Source organism: Protopterus annectens, chromosome 8.part0, assembly GCF_019279795.1.
Source record: "Protopterus annectens isolate FY-2018-M chromosome 8.part0, PAN1.0, whole genome shotgun sequence".
In the NCBI taxonomy this organism is placed as follows: Eukaryota; Metazoa; Chordata; order Ceratodontiformes; family Protopteridae; genus Protopterus; species Protopterus annectens.
Window position 1 is genome coordinate 748857680 of NC_056741.1, and position 20317 is coordinate 748877996.

Below are 20317 nucleotides of genomic sequence, written 5' to 3' on the forward strand. Positions count from 1 at the left end.
TTATACAGCATTAGGACCAGCTATAAGGCCCTGCAGGACAGCAGTGGCAAAGCCAGCTCTGGATTTAGAGAAGAAAGTTAAGTGGTAATGCTTGGTGAACGTATGAACTGAGCTCCAGGTAGCAGCTTCTAGAATGTCTCTGATAGGAACACCTCTGAGAAGGGCTGAAGAAGTAGATGTAGCCCTGGTGGAGTGAGATCTGATCCCTTGGGGGATAGTTTTACCATGGTGCAAATAGTAGAAACGAATACAATGGCTTATCCATTTGGAAATAGTCTGCATAGCAGAAATGAATACAATGGCTTATCTGCTTTGAAATAGCCTTTCCCTCTGCCCCTGCAGCAAATGCCACCATTAGTTCAGATTTTCTTAGAGATTTTGTCCTGTTTAAATAAAATCTAAGTTGTCTGTGTACATCCAATTAATGCAGAATTCGCTCCCCCTTGTTCTGTGGATCGGGAAAGAAAGTTGGCAAATGAATGGTCTGATTAAGAGCCACACTGGATACCATCTTAGGCATGAATGATGGATTGGTCCTGAGAGACACCCTGTCTGCATGAAAAATAATGAAAGGCTCCACTGCCATAAGAGCCTGTAATTCAGAAATCCTTCTAGCTGAAGTGACTGCTAAAAGGAAAGCCGTTTTCCAGGAGAGAAATTTTAAGTCTGCAGTAGCAGCTGGCTCGAAAGGAGGGAGAGGGAGTTTTTCCAATACAAAATTGAGGTCCCAGGCAGGGGTTGGAGCTCTCCTGGGTGATCTTAAGCTATGGCCCCTCTGAGATACTGCTTTAGCAGAGGATGAGAGAAGGGGGGAGGTTCTGTGTTGTAATGAGCTGAAATGGCAGAGGCATGGATTTTATGGAAGAAAAAGACAGGCCCTTGTGAAGCATCTCAATTAAGTATTGTAAATTCTGAGGAATATTGGGCGCTGCTGTGCTTATTCCTTTAGATTGGTTCCAGGCACAGAATATTTTCCATTTGTCAGCATAAGATTTTCTAGTACTAGGCCTGCTCGCCTTCAAAATGACATCCATCACAGGTTTGCTGAGGGATGCTAAGGGTGAATTTAGGTGATTAGCCAAATGCAAGATTCAAAGTTTGAAGCTGTGTGTGCAGAATTTGGTTGTTCTGCTGAGACAGTAAGGTGTCTGAGGCAGGTGCCACGATGGAAGGTGTGACACACTGTGCAAGAGTGGGTACCAGTGTTGGTGAGGCCAGTCTGGAGCAATCAGAATCATTTTTGGTTTGTCCTGTTTGACTTTTAGTAGAACTTTGGAGAGCAGAGGCAGAGGGGAATATCATAGACTGATGCGTCTGTAGTTAGGGTTTGGGCAGCAGGGGGTGGAGTGAATGGCTGGCAGTCCCTCGTTTTGGTGGCAGGCCTCTGCCCACCATAGGAACTCTAGCTGCAGGCAAGGAATGATAAGAATCATTGTTTCCAGACTGTGAAAATGTTGAATCCATAACCTGTTTAAGTACCACTGAAGTTTCCTCATATGCAGTCTTGAATATGGAATTAGAAGAATGCAGGAGGCCAGGAACCCCAAGACTTGCAGAATTTGTCTTGCAGATAGCAGGGTTTTTGTGGCCACCTGTCTGAAGTAAGTCACCAATTGAATTTGCTTTTCTGGTGCAAGGTAAGCCATCTGGGCAGTTGTATTCAAGCTTGCACCCAGGAATGCAACTTTTTGAGAGGGTACCAGTTGTGATTTCTTTTCATTTATGGTGTACCCTAGACAAGTTAGAACCCTTTTTACAAACGTCAGATGCTTTAGAAGAATGTCCTTGTTTTCTGCCTGAATTAGACAATCGTCCAGGTATGGATATATTTGAATATTTCTTTGCCTGCAAAATGCAATTACTGGAGCCAGGCACTTTGTGAAGACCCTGGGCACAGTAGATAAGCCAAAGGGCAGTGCAGAGAACTGGTAATGCAAATAGCCTGCTTTGAAGCGGAGGTATCTTCTGCAAGATTCCCTGATAGGGATATGCAGGTAAGCCCCTTTTAGGTCTAGAGTTACCAACCAGGCATCTTTGCGTAGCATAGGAAGTAACTGTTGAAAAGTCATCTACTCTAAAACACATTTTTGGATATTCCAAAATTCAAGATGCTAAGTCCAGAATTGGACGCCATGATTTGTCTTTTCTGGGTACCAGGAAAGGTCTTGAATAGAAACCTTGTCCCTTTTCTTCTTCTGGTACTGGTTGAATAGTCCCCATGTCCATGAGGGACAGAACTTGTTTCTGGGCGTCTACCCACTGATTATGGGGCAGGTCTGGCGATCCGTTTGGGATTGGCAACGTGTGGAAATGAAATCTGTATCCCTGGGATACTATATTTACAACCCATTTGTCCTGGGTTATAAGTTGCCAGTTTCTTACATCAAGCGCCAGCTTTCCCCCCAAAGGGGCAGCTAAAAGATAAAGTGCTTGGTGAGTGTAGAGGGAAGTCATTGAGACTGTTTACCATAGGGAGGTGCCTTGTTGGTTCCAGATTTGGAGGTGGAGGCACCCCATTGTTTTGTTCTAAAGGTCCCTTGTGACTGAAACCTGGAGCCTTTGGAATGTCTGGTTTGACTTGAGTGGCTCTCGAAGAAACTGGAAAGGACCAGTTCTTAATAGGCTAGTGCCTACTAAATCTTGGAGGTTGCACTTGTAAGAAATCTTTCACAGTTTGCATAGATTTAGCTTTATCTTCCATCTTTTTTTAAAACTTCTTCAGCCTTATTACCAAAAAGACGGTCCTGTTGTAAAGGAGCATCCAACAATTTTGCTTTAACATAATCAGGCAGAGTTTGCTCTTTGAGCCAAGCATGCCTTCTTAACACAGACCCAGTTACAGCAGCCCTGAAAGAGGCCTCAAAAGAATCAAAACCACATTGTAAAGTATGCTTTCCAACTTGTTCAGCTGAATGCAATAAATCCTGTAAATCTTTATTTTCCACAGTCAGAAATTAACAATTTTCTGTTTAAGCAGTCCTAGAATATGGATGTTGATATTTAAGCATATGAAATTGACAATTTAAAGCCCCGATTGCCAAGGTTGCAGAAGTGTAAACCTTCTTACCCCATCTATCCAGCGCCATGGAATCTCTATCTGAAGGGGTAGGATTTTTAGTAGTAGAGGCCTTAATGCCCTTGGGACCCTGAGAAATGGTTTCAGGATCTGCAATAGGATTTTTGAAAAGGAATTTGTGGGAGTCAGGAACATTATAGTATCTGTCTGGCTTACAAGGAGCTGGAGGCAGAGAATCAGGAGCCATATTAGATTCTGAAAAAAAATCATCAACAATGTCAAGAACAGGAGGTATAGCCAAAGGCCTATGCTGAGGAAGAAGAAGAAAATCCCTAAGCGTCTTTTTAGATTCAGAGAAATCCTGACTTTCCCAGTGAAAATGTTCCCTTAAGGTATATAAAGTTTCCCCAAAAGAAAAATCCTCAGGGGGAGAAGCAGAAGGAATGGAATCTTCTGCATCAGAGTCCTCATAAGTAGGTATAGACAAAGCCTGTTCAATGGAAGAGTCAGACGAAATAGAATCCTGTTAAGAAGATTCATAATCAATGTCTTGCCTCGGCCTCTTAGAAGGAGAGGGTTGGCTACCCCTGATCAGAATAATTAAATCTTCAGCCATTTTCATCATTTGTTTTTTAGGCATAGGGGCCTGCATGTGTGGCCCAGGCGTCAGTTTTTTAGACATATTTTTAGATTTTGGCCTTAGTTTTGAAGATGGTGTCGGTCTAATATACAAATCTGTAGGCCTGAAAACACCCTCAGAAGCCGGTGCCTGCACAGCAGCTCTGGACCCACCTAAGGTAGAGACATCCACAGGTTCCATAATTGAAGCATCTCGCGGCATACTGGACTCTGAATGGGTCTCAGTAGAGGCCTGCGAATCAGAAGTAGCAGCTATCAGGGGCTGCGAAAGCGCCGCACTGAGTACCGGCGAACTGGTGACTGGCTTAGGAGAAGCTTTGTCGTCAGTTTTGGACCTCGACGGTCTGTTGTCTTTTTCTTTGCGTTTTTTAGGTATTCTGGAAGTCAGATTGCTAACCGATGACATTTCTGGATAATTAAATCGTGAGCCATAATATTTAGAAGCAAAAATATACAGACGTTTAATAGTACGTTGATTAAATTCAGCACAAAACCGACAGCAAGGCACGTTGTGGTCAGGGCCTAGACAAGGAATACAGTACAAATGAAAATCCTTATGAGGTATTTCCTTCCCACAAGTAATGCAATTATTAACTTTTACTGACATCAGTAAGGAGCAAGAAAAAGTTTCCCCAATGGGGTACTTAGCTTTTAGTTGAAGACTTCGGTTCTGAAACTCGAAAATTTCAGGAGTCGGCCGACCGGCACTTGCGAACTGCTTCTGCTTCGGGCACCACAAGGCAAGAAAGACTGATGTAATGGCGTCGGCTGCATGTTTTACACCCCTGACAACCTGACGTCATGGAAGAAGGGACAGCAACTGATGCAGGACCCAAGACTTTGTTAATCAAGCCGACTGAGGGCAATCTGCCAGCAGATTACCCAAATGTAATGACTGCAACAGTGAAACACGAAGAACATGCTAATATATAGGGGGATCACATTAAGCTATAGGTAGGGACCTTGTATACATTTTCCCACCTTCATCCTCTATAATTTTAGAGCAAACCTTGCCTACTTGGTTTGATCTGTAAAACCTTTGACAAAAGGTATGTTATCTTAAGAGACTGCAAATATCAATGCACTCAAGCCAGATAAACCTCAACTTATCATCAAGACATTACCTTAAAATCTTCAGCAAATTGTACAAGATCCTGCCAGGCCAAATCTACAAACTGGTAGCCACTCTACCTTGCATCTCATAACAGCAGGTATAAAGCATGAAAGTATCCACATTAATTTCCTGCCCAATTCTATCAGCGACCACTGCCCGATTTTGTCTCTCTGGTCCTTTAAACCAAATTAAAACCCGAACTCTAACAGGTAGAGCCTCCTCAACAAACCATATTCCCACTCAACAACCTCTTAGGATCTCACTGACTACATACTACCTCAATCCAATACTGACTCAGAGTGCTATGTTATACTTTATGATAACCCTATTCAGTATAAAGGCTCAGCTTTTCCTACCTCAGGTTGAACGCTAAGGGCATAAAAATGTCCATGGCTAACTGATAATATTAAACAAAACCAAAGAAATAAAAGGGACTATGTCTGGAATGCCTGGAAATCCAATCAAAATAAATCACAGCTACACCACTCACTTTTCCAGCTCAGCAAAGATGCTAGACTAGCAACCAACAGCATGAAAGCCCTTTTCCCCAAGACAAGCACAACACTCTCTCTCTATTCAACCAAAGCTATTATGAAAAGAAATAAAAAGCCTAACCAGTCGTGTCACAGACTACTATACAAATATGACTGTGAAAGAAATACAGAAAACACAGAACTTTCCAAGCAATATAAACATTTCCTACTTTTCTCCTTAAAAAACATCCCATACTCCCCCATCTCCTCCTCTCACAAACCACACAGAGGCTAACGACCCATTTCAACTATACTTCCACTTTCTATTTCATAGTCATCACTGAGAAACTGACCAAACATGCTCTAATCAAATTAATAAAAACTTGGGTCCAAATGTAGCACTCTATACCCCAAATGTCTTAAACTTTCCACTGACAACATTGCTACTCTACATAAACACATCTTAAACTTTTCACTCACAAGTGGTAAGGTGCCCACAAAACTCAAACTGTCTATTATACTCCCCCTTACCCAAAGTGCCTAAACTATCACACCTTTTTAGACCCACCTCAAACACATGTCCTATAACATAACTCTTTGAAAAAAACCTCCTCTTTAAACACAAATAATTATGGACTACTCTGTGACCAACATAAAAGTGTTAGAAATTCATTTCTTTTTACCACAGTATTAGTAATAGTCAAAAACCTATTACGCAATGGCATTAGTAATGGCCTAATTTCTGCTGGGGCTTTTAAAGACCCAACAAGAGCATTTGAGATTGTGAACCACATGCTATCACTCAAAACATCAGACTAAACTTTGAAGAAAACATAATGGCCTGGTTCCAATGTTACCCAACTTACAGAACCTTCCAGATATATGCCAATAACACATTCTCTGATACTGGAAAATTAAATACTGAAGCACCCAAAGGCTCTGTACTTGGACCTCTACTTTTCTCTCTCCATAAATAGCATAACGCTGGACCTAAACCACTACAATCTGATAATGTATGCAAACAACTTTTATAAACAAAGTCAAACAAAAATTTTAAGTCCTTACAACAAACTCCAGTCAAGCTTCCTTAAAATTAATTAGTCACCAGTCTATTTAAATATGTACTGCTTTTTACCTCACAAAAAAAAACATTTCTACCTGCCCTCTTCTGGTGCTGAAAAACAGCAGCAGTAGCAACATTACCAATGTCATCTAGCGAAAGTATCTTGTCCTACTACTGGTTTCCTTTTTAAACTTCTCCTCTAATACAGAAAACAGATCATCCAATGTTCGAACACAACTAAAACTCTGTTACAGAACTTCCCATCTGGTACCACCTACAAAATAATTAACTAATGCCAGAAATGTTCTACTGCCAAAAACAGAACACAGCTTTCCTCTTCTCTGCCTACATGCCAATCAAAATACAAACTCCAAACAACTGAAAACAACATTTTCAGATTTGCTCTCTTAGAAAACATGAATAGCCATCACTGGACTATTAACTTAACAAAATGTCTTATCTATTACTAATGGCGCAACCTTTCTTTATGCTATTCTAATTTACACAATTCTTCACTCTGGTTACGGTCTACTTTCAGTCTGGGAAACAAATACTCCCCAAGAAGCAACCAAGGAAAGAGATCAGACTAATTAGACCAAAGTTCAAAAATGCCACTGGTGAGAGGGCCTTCAATAGATTAGCCCCATAAATCTGGAATAACCCTCCAAATCAAGTCAAAAATAAATATTACAAACCTTCAAAATTATACTAACTGGTCATCTTTTCAAGGAGGATACATGCAACTGCTTTAGGGATACAGGATAATGCAATACACTGATCTATTCTGAAAAGCTCGTCTTCCTCTGGACCAACAACTATCGCAATGTAAATTTTATTTGGATGCATAACGTGCTAGATGTAAATATGACAGCACTGCTCATGTGTTTCTACCTGTACTGCATCAAATATGCTCATGTGTTTCTACCTATGTAATGTCTTTCAGCTTTTCCCGGTTAGGGGTCGCCACAGCGGAACTCCGGTCTGCTAATAATTGGCAGTGGATTATTTTACGGTGCCGAGTTGCCAGCCCGATGCCCAACCTTCAACGAAGGCACACCCATTCACGCACACACCTACCTGCATGTCTTTAAACATCACTCAGCCGCGGGGAGGACATGCAGATTCCACACAGAAGGTGCTCTAGCCGAGAATCGAATGGGAGAACCTCTTGCTGTGAGGCGACAACGCTAACCACATCAAAATCCATGATCTTTTTGTTCCATTTCCACTGTAATGGCCATCTCACCTGCATATGTATCGGATATTAACTTTGGTCTTAACTGAAAAGGGTCACTAGACAAGCACATTTACCCAATTAACAAAACTGTAAATAAATCGGTAGAAAATGGGGGAAAACATAAAGCAACCCCCACAGGTAGTCCTCAATTAATGCATCCCTGCTCCATCCACAAGGTGGAAGTATCAGTGAAAAAAAATCTGACATTTGGCACTGAAATGAGAGGCAAAGAAACTGGATAATAGAAACACCCACATTGGGAACACCCTGGCAGTGGCTACAATGTGTGTCAACTCATAAGGCATCAATAAACAAAGACAGAGTCTGTTTATGAGAGGACTGACTACCTCTGGAATACATGTGGAAATCTGAAAATGTTGGGTTGAGACCATCCACTCCCACAGTCCGCTTCTCAAAAAAGAAGGCGCAATCTCATTCTACCCCATTTGCTGACAAAGCTGACTACATCCACATTATCTGAATTAACAGTCACCACAGTCCAAGAAGTACAATGTCCAGTAATGTCTCAAGTGTTCAACTAGACTGCTAAAAGCTTCAGAATACCGATGTACAAGAAAGACTCCTGTAGAGACCACATTACTTGGACCATCTACACATTGCAATGCCCCCACCCTATGACAGAAGCACCCACAGTGATCAGGGCCAAGGGAGTAGGAACAAGTAAGTGTCTACCTTGAAGAAAAGATTCAAAATTAAATCATTAAAGCAGGCTATAACACAAACTAGAGATTCTGATTGGTTTCTTCAGAAGATACGAGTGCTCTGACCACTGATGAATGTCCTCTCAATATCTTTACAAGTAACCTGATCCTGGAGGTCAAGCAGCACATTTATTCTCCTCTTGATGGACACAAGAGAAAGGATTGCAATTTGACCTTGCAGAAGGTCTCTTGGAGTGCTTAGGCTACTGATATCTAGTAATGGGATGAGGTTCTGTGCCTTTTTGGACACCAAAGAGGAATCTGGAAAAAAATCCTTATTGCTGTCTCCACTGAGATCTTGAGACCTCCTAAATGGGGCCTTTTATTAGGGGCAGCCAATGGTAACCACCTTCCTCAATTGCAATTTGATGCATCTAGAATGATTAAATAGGCAATGTGATCTAGGATGAATTCCCTTATCCGTCCCTCATTGGATATCCTGTATCACGAAGCAAAATGAAAGGAGAATCTTAGGAATAAGCCTCCCATTAAGAGGCATCTTGGTATCCCTCTGAACACAGAAGTCCTTGGTCTTTGGAACAGAAACATTACTGGCATCTGAATGAAAGCAATGGACCAGATCTAGCTTCCTTCTGCTGTGGGCTCTGCAGCATGGGCTGGAAACATGACCTCCTATGACTCTTCTAGAAAAGGAACATTAAGAATAGTGAAAGATCATCCAGGCAGACAAAAAGGACTGCCCTTTGTCCTTCATACTCCAGGTCCAGTCAGCAAACATCCCTTAAAGGGTATGTCCATAAATGTCAATTCAGCATTTTCAGCAAAGACAGCAAGACATAGCCAGACGTGCTGGAGCACAGACAAGCCACATTCTCAAAGTTGCTAACCACAGATGATGTAAAAGCCTGACTGATGAGTTTCTCTTCAACGGATTCCTCATGTAGGCCCTCACCAGTATGCAGTATTCCATCCTCTGAAAATAATGTATTTCCATGAGATAATTTAGCACCCTGAGATGCAGTGCAGAGGATGTAAAAATCTGATTCCACAGCAATTCCAGAGCCCTAGGTTGCTTATCAGCAGGACAGACTGAATGAAACCAAGAAGTGGGGTCTGTTCTCAGGATGGTCGCACAGACCATCACATCCAGTATAAATGGCCTAAACATGCATGTCCACAGCTAATGGGGTTTAGCTTTAACGGCCTTAATGTAAACATAAAGACTTAAAAATAAAAAAGTCATGGACATTCGGAAGCCATGTAGCTGAAACACATGATGTCCTTAAGGGGTCATTTGCATATATCCCATGGGCCTCCACTACAGGAGGTTTCAGGTATATCAGTGAATACTCTAGCTTTGCTGGATTTTTCTTGTAGTTTTTAACTAATGGTTTGTCTGTATGTCCTTTTATCCTTTGGTCTGAAGTATATTCAGGGTATAAAAATATCTATGCAAATATTTCCATGTAAAAATCTTAAATCTTCTGGAATTTGTTGCATACTAGGAAGTACCACAGATTTCTTCCCATTATTCATGTTCCTTTGCAATTTGCCTAATTCCTTTTCCTATTCTTTTTTAAACCTCTTCCAATATTCTTACAGCTATTATGCAATACTTTATATACCCTACTAACTATCCCTTCTTCAACAGCATTTTCTTTTCTGGGCTAAACTAAAAACAAATTACCAGAGCTGGTCTTTCACTCAAGCACTCCCTTGCCTCCTTCCCTTTGCCTATACCTTGCTATCAATGGCAATAGGGAAGGCAATCATCCTACTCTATTAACTTTCCCTTCAGAGTTATGTGTTCCTAATGCCTTAGTTCCTTTGCTAAATTTCCAGAAAATTCCAATGCTTTCCTGCCTATTTTCCACATCCCTAGTTGCAGCCATCCCTATTAGTAAAGTCTCATTTCTTCATTCCCATGATGGAATAGTTTTAAAAATATTTCTGCAACTGTATAAATATAATACTCTGCAGGGTTATTCTCCTTAACGACCTGCACCAAAAATCCTTGTCTCTCTCTTCTTTGGACCCAGATTTCAACAAGACTACAATCTGCTTCTGAACATGTTAGTGCTGATTGATTATACATCACTGTTTTTTTTTTCTTTTCTTCCTATTACATTGTGAGCTTCATCTTCCTCTATCATTTCAATACATCAAGTCTTCCATACATATTTCCTTGCTTCCCCATTCCTATTTTTTCACAATTTTTCATAAAATTTCCAAAATATGTCGTCTTCTTTTTCTTTCGGCTTTTCCTGGTTAGGGGTCACCACAGCGGGTCACCTGTCCACTCATAACTGGCAGTGGAGTTTTACAGTGTTGAGTTGCCAGCCCGGCGCCCAACCTTACACAGAAGGCACACACATGCATGCACTCACACCTAGGTCCAATTTAGAGTGTCCAATCCACCTACAGCATGTCTTTGGGATGTGGGAGGAAACCGGAACACCTAGAGGAAACCCACACAACCACAGGGAGGACATGCAGACTCCGCACAGAAGGCACCCCAGCCGAGAACTGAACCGGAGAACCTCTTGCTGTGAGGCGGCAACGCTAACCGCTGCACCACCGTGGCCGCCCAAAATTTCCAAAATATGTCTAATGCCTCTAAATCATTGTGCTAAATATGTTTGCACTCTAGAGTTAACAACTTTCCTAAACTCATGCATTTTATCCAAATGCTCCATTATTTTTCCTTTAGCACTCTGCAGTTGCTCCTCTTCCCATTCTGTGTTTCCCCTTCTGCAATACTTAACTTTCAGTCCTTCTAAATAATCTCTATTACTTCTTTCCCATGTTTCCTACTCTCTTATTTCTCATCTCCTTCTCTCTTATTTCTATCATCTTTTAAAGTCCATGTTATGTTATTCCACTTACTCGGTTCCTTCTGAAGTAATTTCTGTTTTCTCAAAACTCTCAACTCACTACCCCTTACTTAAATTGCTATCTTTTTAACAGATAAAAGTGCCAGTCTCTCTCTCTCAAATCATTACCCTGCATCTTCATCTTAGTTTTTATTGGTGTATGATCTAATATGGTTACCGAAAAGGGCTCAAAGCTTTGAATTAAATACACACAATCCTGTGAAATGTAATATGCAAATCCTACCAGAGTTTTTACTACTGAATTCACATCTTAGTAGCAACCATTCTCATACAGTTTGTCAGACACATCAATCATACTTTGTTACATTTCCCTTTTGCCTCACTCAGATACACTCTTAACTACTGTAGATTAGGTTCCAGTCCTCACCTATAAGTAATATCCCCTGCTGAAAGCTTATTTCTCCTAAAATAGTCCTAAGCTCCATAACAGTTTTAGATGGAACAGGTATGCATGTCAAAGTAGCCCTCCTCCCCTGCCAGCACCCCCTTGCTACCACAAAACTACCATCACTGCCCCCCCCTCCAAGTTCTATCACTAATGGAGGCCTTCTTACAAATCACTATTACTCTTCCCCTTTTCCTTTGTTTTCTAGTCCTGTGAAATCTTATTCCTGTGGGAACTGAGAGATCACGGACCCATTTCAACCCCTATCACACAAAGCTACCAGAACTGGTTTCCTATCTAAAGGGTTCATCAATAAAAATGCAGTGTCTTATAATAAAAAGTACAAGTTCCACAAACATGAGGGAGGGCGGTAATCCCACATTTTATCAAGGTCCAACTCATTGATAAATGCCAAAATTCTTCCTAGATTCCTGATCCAATGGTGGAACAGGCTGCACTGCCCACAATCACCCAGCTAATGTAACAATCCTCCAAGACTGCATCCTCTGAGAAAAGTTGTCTAACCTGAAGAGTGTTCTGCACTCCCACTGGGGTTACAGTGTCTTCACTGCTCTCCTTTCACACAGTTATTCTATGTATAAGAAAATAAGGAGCAGCTGGCAGGTGTCCTCTATCAGTGCCTCTAAAATATACAGCTCTGGTTCCCCTCATGTGCCTTCAGGATGACTGCAATCCATCAATCATGCCCAGTTTAGCAATTCATTTTAAGTGTTATTGTGCATGCAGAGTAAGACAGCACTGTCATAAACACCACCCACACATTTGTTAGCATACAACGCTGCAGAAACCACTCTTTTCTTGTGTATATTCTTCAAAAACTCCAGTACTGTTGGTATGCTGTATGCTGCACAGTGTAATACAAGGCATTCAGCTTGAAGAAATTAGCAGCTTAGCTTTGTGTATCTAAAGAATGAGCATCACATAATTATTTTCCAGTGGAGTGGCTGCAGTCTAGAAATATATGCTCAAGAAGCTAGCCACATGCAAGTGGTCTCTGCCTCATTCTTTCAACCATCTACTTACAACAAATATTACATGATATCATAAATGAAAGAAAATGTTTCCCTTATTCAAACAATGTAACGGATATCAGAAGTAACTGAAAGTAAGGCATTGTGACTTTTCATAAATTCATGTTCCAAGTGCAATTACCTGGTAACGTCACTGCAGGGTAATTTGTCTGAGAACTAGAAACTCTAGAGCTAGAAGGTCTATTTTGTTCTAGACTGTGATTTGAACCTGGAAAAAGTACGGTGTGCAACACTTCAGTATAGCACTGTGAAAAAAAGGTTTGAAAGTTTATAAGACATCTGAATTTCAAGAAGACACAGAATATGCAGTGATGAAAACGAGTTTCAAAGTTACTGTGATTCAAGACAAAAAAAACCCACTGACTAATAGGGCATACAGGTCCCCTGACTCTGGTGATACTTACGTTATCGAATTAAACAAATGAAACCAATAACTGAACCCAGTGCTTTTGCGTGAATCACTACTACAAGTCAGACATATGTGTCATAACAGAATAAGACGGCAGATTACTGACAGCATCAGATTTACTAGAGTGAATGAAATTACTTGGTCACAATTAAGAGTTCAATAAGTCTTAAGGGTGTAATGTAATTAGAGAAGAAAAGGATGAAAATGGGTAAAGCATGTAAAAATGTATTATTAAGAAGAGAAAACTGCGTACAGCAGGTGTGGCTATAGGCATGGCAAAATAAATATCCTGCTATTAATACGTATGTAGCAGTGTAGCAAAAAGAAAGATTTAATGCATGGAATAAGAAATGTTACTAATTTACAGTCACACTGCATAAAGTCATAAACATTAGTTATCTGTGAACATATTTTATGTTGAAAATATGCAAAAAGTGTCAATAACATGTATTGTAAAAGAGGAGAGAAAGGCCACATCCAAAAAACAGCTGGATTCAAACAATTTAACTGATATCAGAAGTAACAAAGTAAGTCATCGTGTCTTTTCATAGATTAATGTTCATAGATTGATACTCCAAATTATTAACCAAGTATAAAGTTTACACTAGACACTGGAGCAAATGTCTTTTCAAATATTCAAAAGGAATGAGTCTGAAGGACAAAACCAAAAAAGCAGTTGTTTGAATAATTTACTTTTTGGGGCATCATGTAAAACGAAAGGTCAGAATAGGTGCATTTTTTTTCTTTTACTACCCAGAAGTTTGGCATGGTGGAAAGAATTCATAGCTTGACGGCAGAGTTAAAACATTACTCTGGATATATTCAGTCCAATGACTTATTTAAACAGCAGAAAGATTTGTTTAGTGGTGTGTATTACTTACCAGGAATATATCATATTCAGGTAGATCTTGCATTGAAGCCTGTAGCTTTATTAGTTAAAACTGACATAGTATTCAACTGTGTGGTGATAAGGTTTCAATCTAAAAACAGCAACAAAGATGAAGCTCGCAGAATATGTCAAAAACAAAATTATTATAGCAAAGGCAAGCATAATTTGCATTTCTGTGAACCCTCAAGACTTGAATAAAGCTATAACTAGACAGAAAATTATACTTCATACAACTGAAATACTGGTATCTGTCATGCCAGAAACAGTTGTTTTTTGTGCTTTATGCAATCAAGAAAGTTTGTGAGGAAAATTCCAAGCTTCGTACTTTATCTACAGGAAACCAATTAGACAGATTTTAGTTTGCTGTTTCTTCAGCAGCTGAAGTTTTTCAGAGCTTCTGTACAGACAAAGATCTTAATTGTGTTTGTTTTATAACTGATGCGATAATGGCACAGAGCTGCACCAAAAAGACAGCGTGAAGCAAGACTGAATGAGTTAAAATTTTAAAGGACTACTATAGGTAAAAACTGGAACTAATTTTAGTTTTTTTCCTAACCTTGAATGTCCTTATGTAGACAGACAAGCTGATGTAATCTTGCTTTCTTGAAAAGCTGTTTTATGTCTATAATGAATTACTTTGTTCCTGGCCTTGTGGTACAAGTTCTAACACTGTAAAAGCAGTGTAAGGCAGGATGAGAAATATATGGCTTACAGCTCACCCATCCAGGGATGAGGAGTGACAGTTTGCTGGGCCTTTACTGGGGAATGTAGACCTAGTGCTCCCAAACAAGTGGTGGTATCTCTTGAGAAGAATATGTTGGTATTAGGTGTGTAGCTCTTGAGAAGAATATGTGGAAGCACACACGTACTCAGAGAGGGTATAGGACCCCAAAGTGATGGGAGTGCTTATATCAGCTACCAAGGTGGGAATCAGGACCATGACTAAAACACTTCCATGTCATCCGTTCATCATGATGCACGTTGCTGACAGCAGTGGGAGGAGCTAAATAGTTCTGATCCCAAGAACACTGTATGCCACCATATAACCCCAGTACAGGGAAAAAACAGATTTCCAGTATTTTAGACAGAGGTGAGAGTATTGCTATAGGCCGGTAGTTGGTTATCTATTTAAAGTTACCCCCTTTGTGGTATGGGATACTGTGGGAGACTCTCCAGATCTCAAGGACTAGGCTTTCTGATATTGAACGGTTGATAAGAATGGCTACTGGGTATGCAATGGCATCAGTTGCTATTTTCAAATCTGATGGAAGTTTGTCAGTGGCTAAGGTGGTAGGTTTTAGTTTCTTGAGGAGTTTTTTAAATGTTGTCAGTAGAGACAGGGTGGAAGGAAAAGCAGTTGTTTACTGTGGAGATTGGCTAGAGGGTGGACAGCTTCGAGAGTTGGCAAGTGCGAGAATGGATTCAGTGAAAATTTTGTTGAACTGAGTGGAGACATTAAGTGAAGTATCTGTTATGGTGGGGGGGGGGGTTACCAGACTTTCCAGGGTGGAGCATGTTGTTGATTGCAGACCAAAATGTTTTAGGTTTTTTTTGGTATCTGATTTGTATATTGTGGTAATAAGTTAGTTTTATCTATTTTGACACATTTATTTGCCTTGTTATGAAGTTCAAGAAATGCCTACTTGTCTGTAAGTGAACCTGTTTTATGCCAGAGGGCCCTGACTTTGTCTCTGGATTTCAGCAGAGGTCTAGTGTCTTTGCTCATCCAAGGGGTATAGTTAGCTTTGATTCTGGGAGGGGTCTGGGAGTTTAGGATGTCTAAGAAGGTAGAGTTAAAGAATTCAACAGCTTCAAGTTTAAGGTACTTTAGAGGAGTACAGTTAAAGCCTTCAAGAATATTAATAAAGTTAGTTGAATTAAAGTATTTTTTTGTTTCTGATTGTCTGGTAGTTTGATGGACTTATCTTGAGTTATGCAATGTTTTATTACAAAAGTGGATAAATGATCATTCAGGCTGTCAGGAGAGGCGGCCTGACTGACAGATGACAGCTGGCTTGTTTGTTAGAATCTAGTCAAGTACAGACTGTCTGTCTCTTTGTTGCTTTGTCAAATATAGTGGGAGACTGGATGATCTGAGAAAATCCATGGAGGTTCATGAAGTTAGTGGGAGTACTGGAGTTACAGGTTATCCACTCAGTGTTGAATTTCCCCATGATGATGGTTTCATGCTGGAGGAGCTCAGAGGCCCATTCAAGTAGGGTCTCAAAAGTAGGTATGTAGCAACCGATTATGGAGATGCTTTTTCTAGGGTTAAAGTTTAGTATTGGGTATAGAATTTCATCAATGGCTAACTGTGGTGAGCGCATATCTAGGGTTTCAATATTTAGGTGATTTTTTTAAATATTAAGGCTATGCCACCTCCTTTTTTTTGGATGTATGATCATTACGTAAGATGTTATAGCCTGGTGCTAGAATTTCATTATTGGCAATGTCAGATTTAAGCCAAGTTTTAGTTAATAGTACTAAGTCGGGAGAATATAGGGAAAGATTAGTGTGGAGATCATGGACTTTTTCGCTAAATTGCACTGTATTTCTTAAGATTTTTTTTCCTGGTTGCTTGAGTTCCAGTTAACTCAGAGTTTACTGTAGAATTATTTCTGAAAAAAAAAATTCCACTTATAGTATCTTAGAGTAAGAAATCAAGCAGCCACGTGATGGACAGAGTCCAAAAAAAGACCACCAATATCAACTTAGAATCAAGTTAATATTGTTGCTTAGTCATTTAGTTGAATCAGAGTCTTCCTTACCTCCAGAGACAGTAACACACCAGGTCTGGCAGCAACTGCTTCTAATTCATATTCATTACTTCACTAATGCTGTTTTATCACTTGGCCTCGGCTGCTCCCTTCCTTTAACTTCAATCTTTCCAAACATCCGTGCCTTCTCTAGTGAATCCTGTATTTGCATTACATGGCCAAAGTATACAAGTATTAGATCTTAAAGTAAACATCCTGGATTTACTTCCATAAATGCTGACTCGTTTGATCTTACAAACTACAGAATTCTCAAAAATTTTCTCCCAAAACCAGATGTCAAAGGCATCAATTTTCTGGTGCGCAACCTTACATAAAATTCAGTTCTCGCAACCACTTTATTACTGGGAAAACCATAGCTCTTTAACCATATGGAATAAGACAATATATGCACGCTTCAAAAACCTTACTATTTGCTATTCCTTTCCTTCCAAGAGGTAAGTGTCTTTAATGTCACAGCTACAGTCACCATCTGTAGAAATCTTTCAGCCAGTGACAATTAAATCAATCACCACCTGCACTTGTCTCCCATTTATGTTCAAAGATTTGATAGCACTTAAGACAGCAATCTCACCATTTTTGATGGGGAGCACCAGTCTAGCTTCTGCACTCTTCCCAAATTTTCAGCATCAGTACAGCATCAACTGCATACACGAGACTGTTAATATTTCTTTTGGCAATTCTGATTCATCTTTTCCAGGATTTTATAAGATATATTCAGAAAAACAATTAAATAAGTAGGTTGGCAATATGTACCATTGTCACACTCCTTTCCCAGACCTGAACCGGTCAGTTATAACAGATTTTTGCATACATCTAGAGTTGGTACTAATACTTTACTTCTTAATGTCTCTGTTTTCCATATATCTTTAAAAATGTTGTAGAGCTTTTCTCCCCAGATCTCTGGTAAAAACTGGTAATCTTTTACCCAGTCGGACGTTTTTGATTACCAAATGTCAAATAAATAAATATAAGGCATGAGCCCAATACTCCAGGTATGCAGTAATACTGTTTAGGCACCTGGCAAAATGTACATCTTCATCCTGACTAGAGAATGAATGTGCTTCAACAGGGCGTTATACAGAGGTAAAGCCCACCACTCCATGGCAGTACATTAAGCTGCTATGAAGCAGGGAATGAAAAAAAACAGAGCCACCACTTTTTTTTTTACACTTGCTAAATCTAAGTGTAAAATAAAAAATAAATAAATAAATAAACTCAACTAGCAAATGTAACTACAACAGCGGTTACAAGGACTTGTTGTTTTACTTAAACCTTGCTATGCATGATTTAAAAAAAAAAGTGATGTAAAAGGAAAGTAATTCTGTGTCTGTGAAAGAAAGAGATAGATCGACATACAGTGAGTGAGATCATACAGGTACACATGCAAAGGCAGAGACAAGCAGTCCCACACATATACACAGAGACATGCATGCATACATACATACATACATTATATATATATATATATATATATATATATATATATATATATATATATATATAACACACACACACACAAAAATGTGTCCAGCAACTACAACCACTTTTTATTATTGCAGCGACTTTTCTTGACTGAATACACCATACTTGTCATTGTGATCAAGTGGGGAAAGAAATCATACAATGCAAACATTGCAACCTCATTCTCTAATTGGTCTCCTTCATTTTCTGGTAAATGGTCAAGGATTGCAGTTAGTCAGTAAAGACATTATAGTTTCGTACTTATTGTTCCAATAATATTTGTTGATAATAAGCCTCTTCATATCCAGATTCTTTTGGACAGAAGTTGAGAGGTATGACACACGCACACACACACACTGTGTGTTATATGCCACAGCAACTTTGAAATATTAGGAAGGGGAGCTATTTTACATCAAAAATTTAAAAAGATGTATATTTTAATAAAAACAGAAAATATGAAACAATTTAAAACATGGCCCATTAAGTGCAATAATGCTTTCCAGAGTGGGTGTTATTGAGGAAATAATGCCATTCCAGGGGTGTAGAGGCCCTCCTCCTGCCATGTTGGGCCTCACAACACCCCTGGGCGGGTGTTACTTCTCCAATAACATCCATCCTGTCAGGTATTACTGTTTGTTTAATGAACTCTCCAGTGCATATTACTGTTTACTTGACATGTACCTACATCAATCAAATGCACAGGCATTCTACTACATGCATAGTAATCTTCAAGTTGCTAAACCACAGTTAATTGCTCTGTACTTGTTCAATGTTCCGTATGGTCAATCCTCTAGATCTCTCTTTTCTTCTCAACTCTTTCACTTCTGAGTTGCACATTAGCAGTAACAGGTGCCAGATTTTGAAACGAACCTCTGAATCTTAACTGGTAAGCTTTTTTTAAACAATGCTGCACTTGCTATAATGACCCACTTTGAAGATATGCTACTGTATTTACGACTAAATATATATGTACTGGCATAACATAGTAATAGTTTAATTCAATGACTCTGCCTCAGCTCTGTCTGAAAAAGGTCTAGTTAAGTACAGAGCAACTTCCCTGCCTATTTCACTACTATAAATAGATTTCAGAGTGACTACAAAAATTCATTGGTGAGATCTATAAAGTGAACGATCAGTGACAGCTACTCTACAGTAAGAAGTTGATGTGCATTCCCTGAAATAAGAAACAACAGACAATACCCAAAGTGCAATAAGAAGCAAACCAAAACAAAAAAATGCATTCTTTTAAGCAGGCCAACTTCCAAGAAGGGCGACATAAAATGAAATCATTAAGGGTCACCACAAACTAAGGCAGTCCCCTTCCAGCTCTTTGAAATTAAGCCGTTAACAAGACCAGAATCATCACTAGATGACAGATGTTATTATATACAGTTCTTCACTATTCGTACTACATCAAATTAACAAAATCTGCCTGCCAGATAAATTCCAGGAATAACCAGAAACAAAGCAAACCATGCTGTCTTGGGTTACTGTTAAGAACGCAAGCTCAAAATAACGTATCCTCCCCTCCCCAAAAATCCGCTAGATGCCAGTGCACCAAGAAGCACTAACCTGGAACGGATTGCTGTCTTCTGCTGGATCTGCAAAAGGGCTGTTTTCATACTGTGCCATTATCACCCGATCCTACTTGATCCTCGACAGGATTAAGCTCAATCACGTATACTCTTGGCTCAGAAATCTGTGTAATGCAGTTATTTTCCCCCCTCACACTATCGTTCAGCCTGGAGCCACCACCACTGCATGCACTCCAGACTGCCCCTACCCCAGCAGAATATGACACAGACGCAGCAGGTCCTTTCAAGTTCCACCACACTTGGTGTTACACAGACCTGAGTGACGTGCCTGCTATTTACGAATACAATTAATCGATCAGTGTTCTGCAGACTAATGAGCCGGCAGTGCTGCACCCTTCTCCGAACCCGGAAACCTAAGTCAGCTGATCGTGCGTGAGTCAGTGTCACCTGACAGGAGTGGAAGACCGCAATTAAAATAGGCAGCTATGGGTGTCATGTCTTAAGTTTGAGGGGTGTACTTCGAAGTGTATATTTTGTATTCAAACTTCTTGTTGTTACTATCACCCGTGTATTCTTTAAAAATTTACTTAAGGCTCACAGTTACTCCTGCACATTTTAGATAAGGGATGCGCTGTTTTCAAATATTTCTACGTACAATCTTAAAAAAGTTATTTTATAGAGACGCATTCC

At 39.8% G+C, this 20317-nt stretch overlaps 1 protein-coding gene across 1 annotated transcript in view; it reads right to left on the reverse strand.

Moving 5' to 3' along the window:
* SCAMP3 (secretory carrier membrane protein 3) overlaps positions 1–20056 on the reverse strand; it is a 728328-nt gene extending 708272 nt beyond the window's left edge. Inside the window, exon 1 of the mRNA XM_044080205.1 lies at positions 19665–20056. Coding sequence (XP_043936140.1) covers positions 19665–19724 — 60 coding nt within the window. The 5' untranslated portion in view covers positions 19725–20056. The remainder of the gene's footprint in view (positions 1–19664) is intronic.
* Positions 20057–20317: the final 261 nt, after the last annotated feature.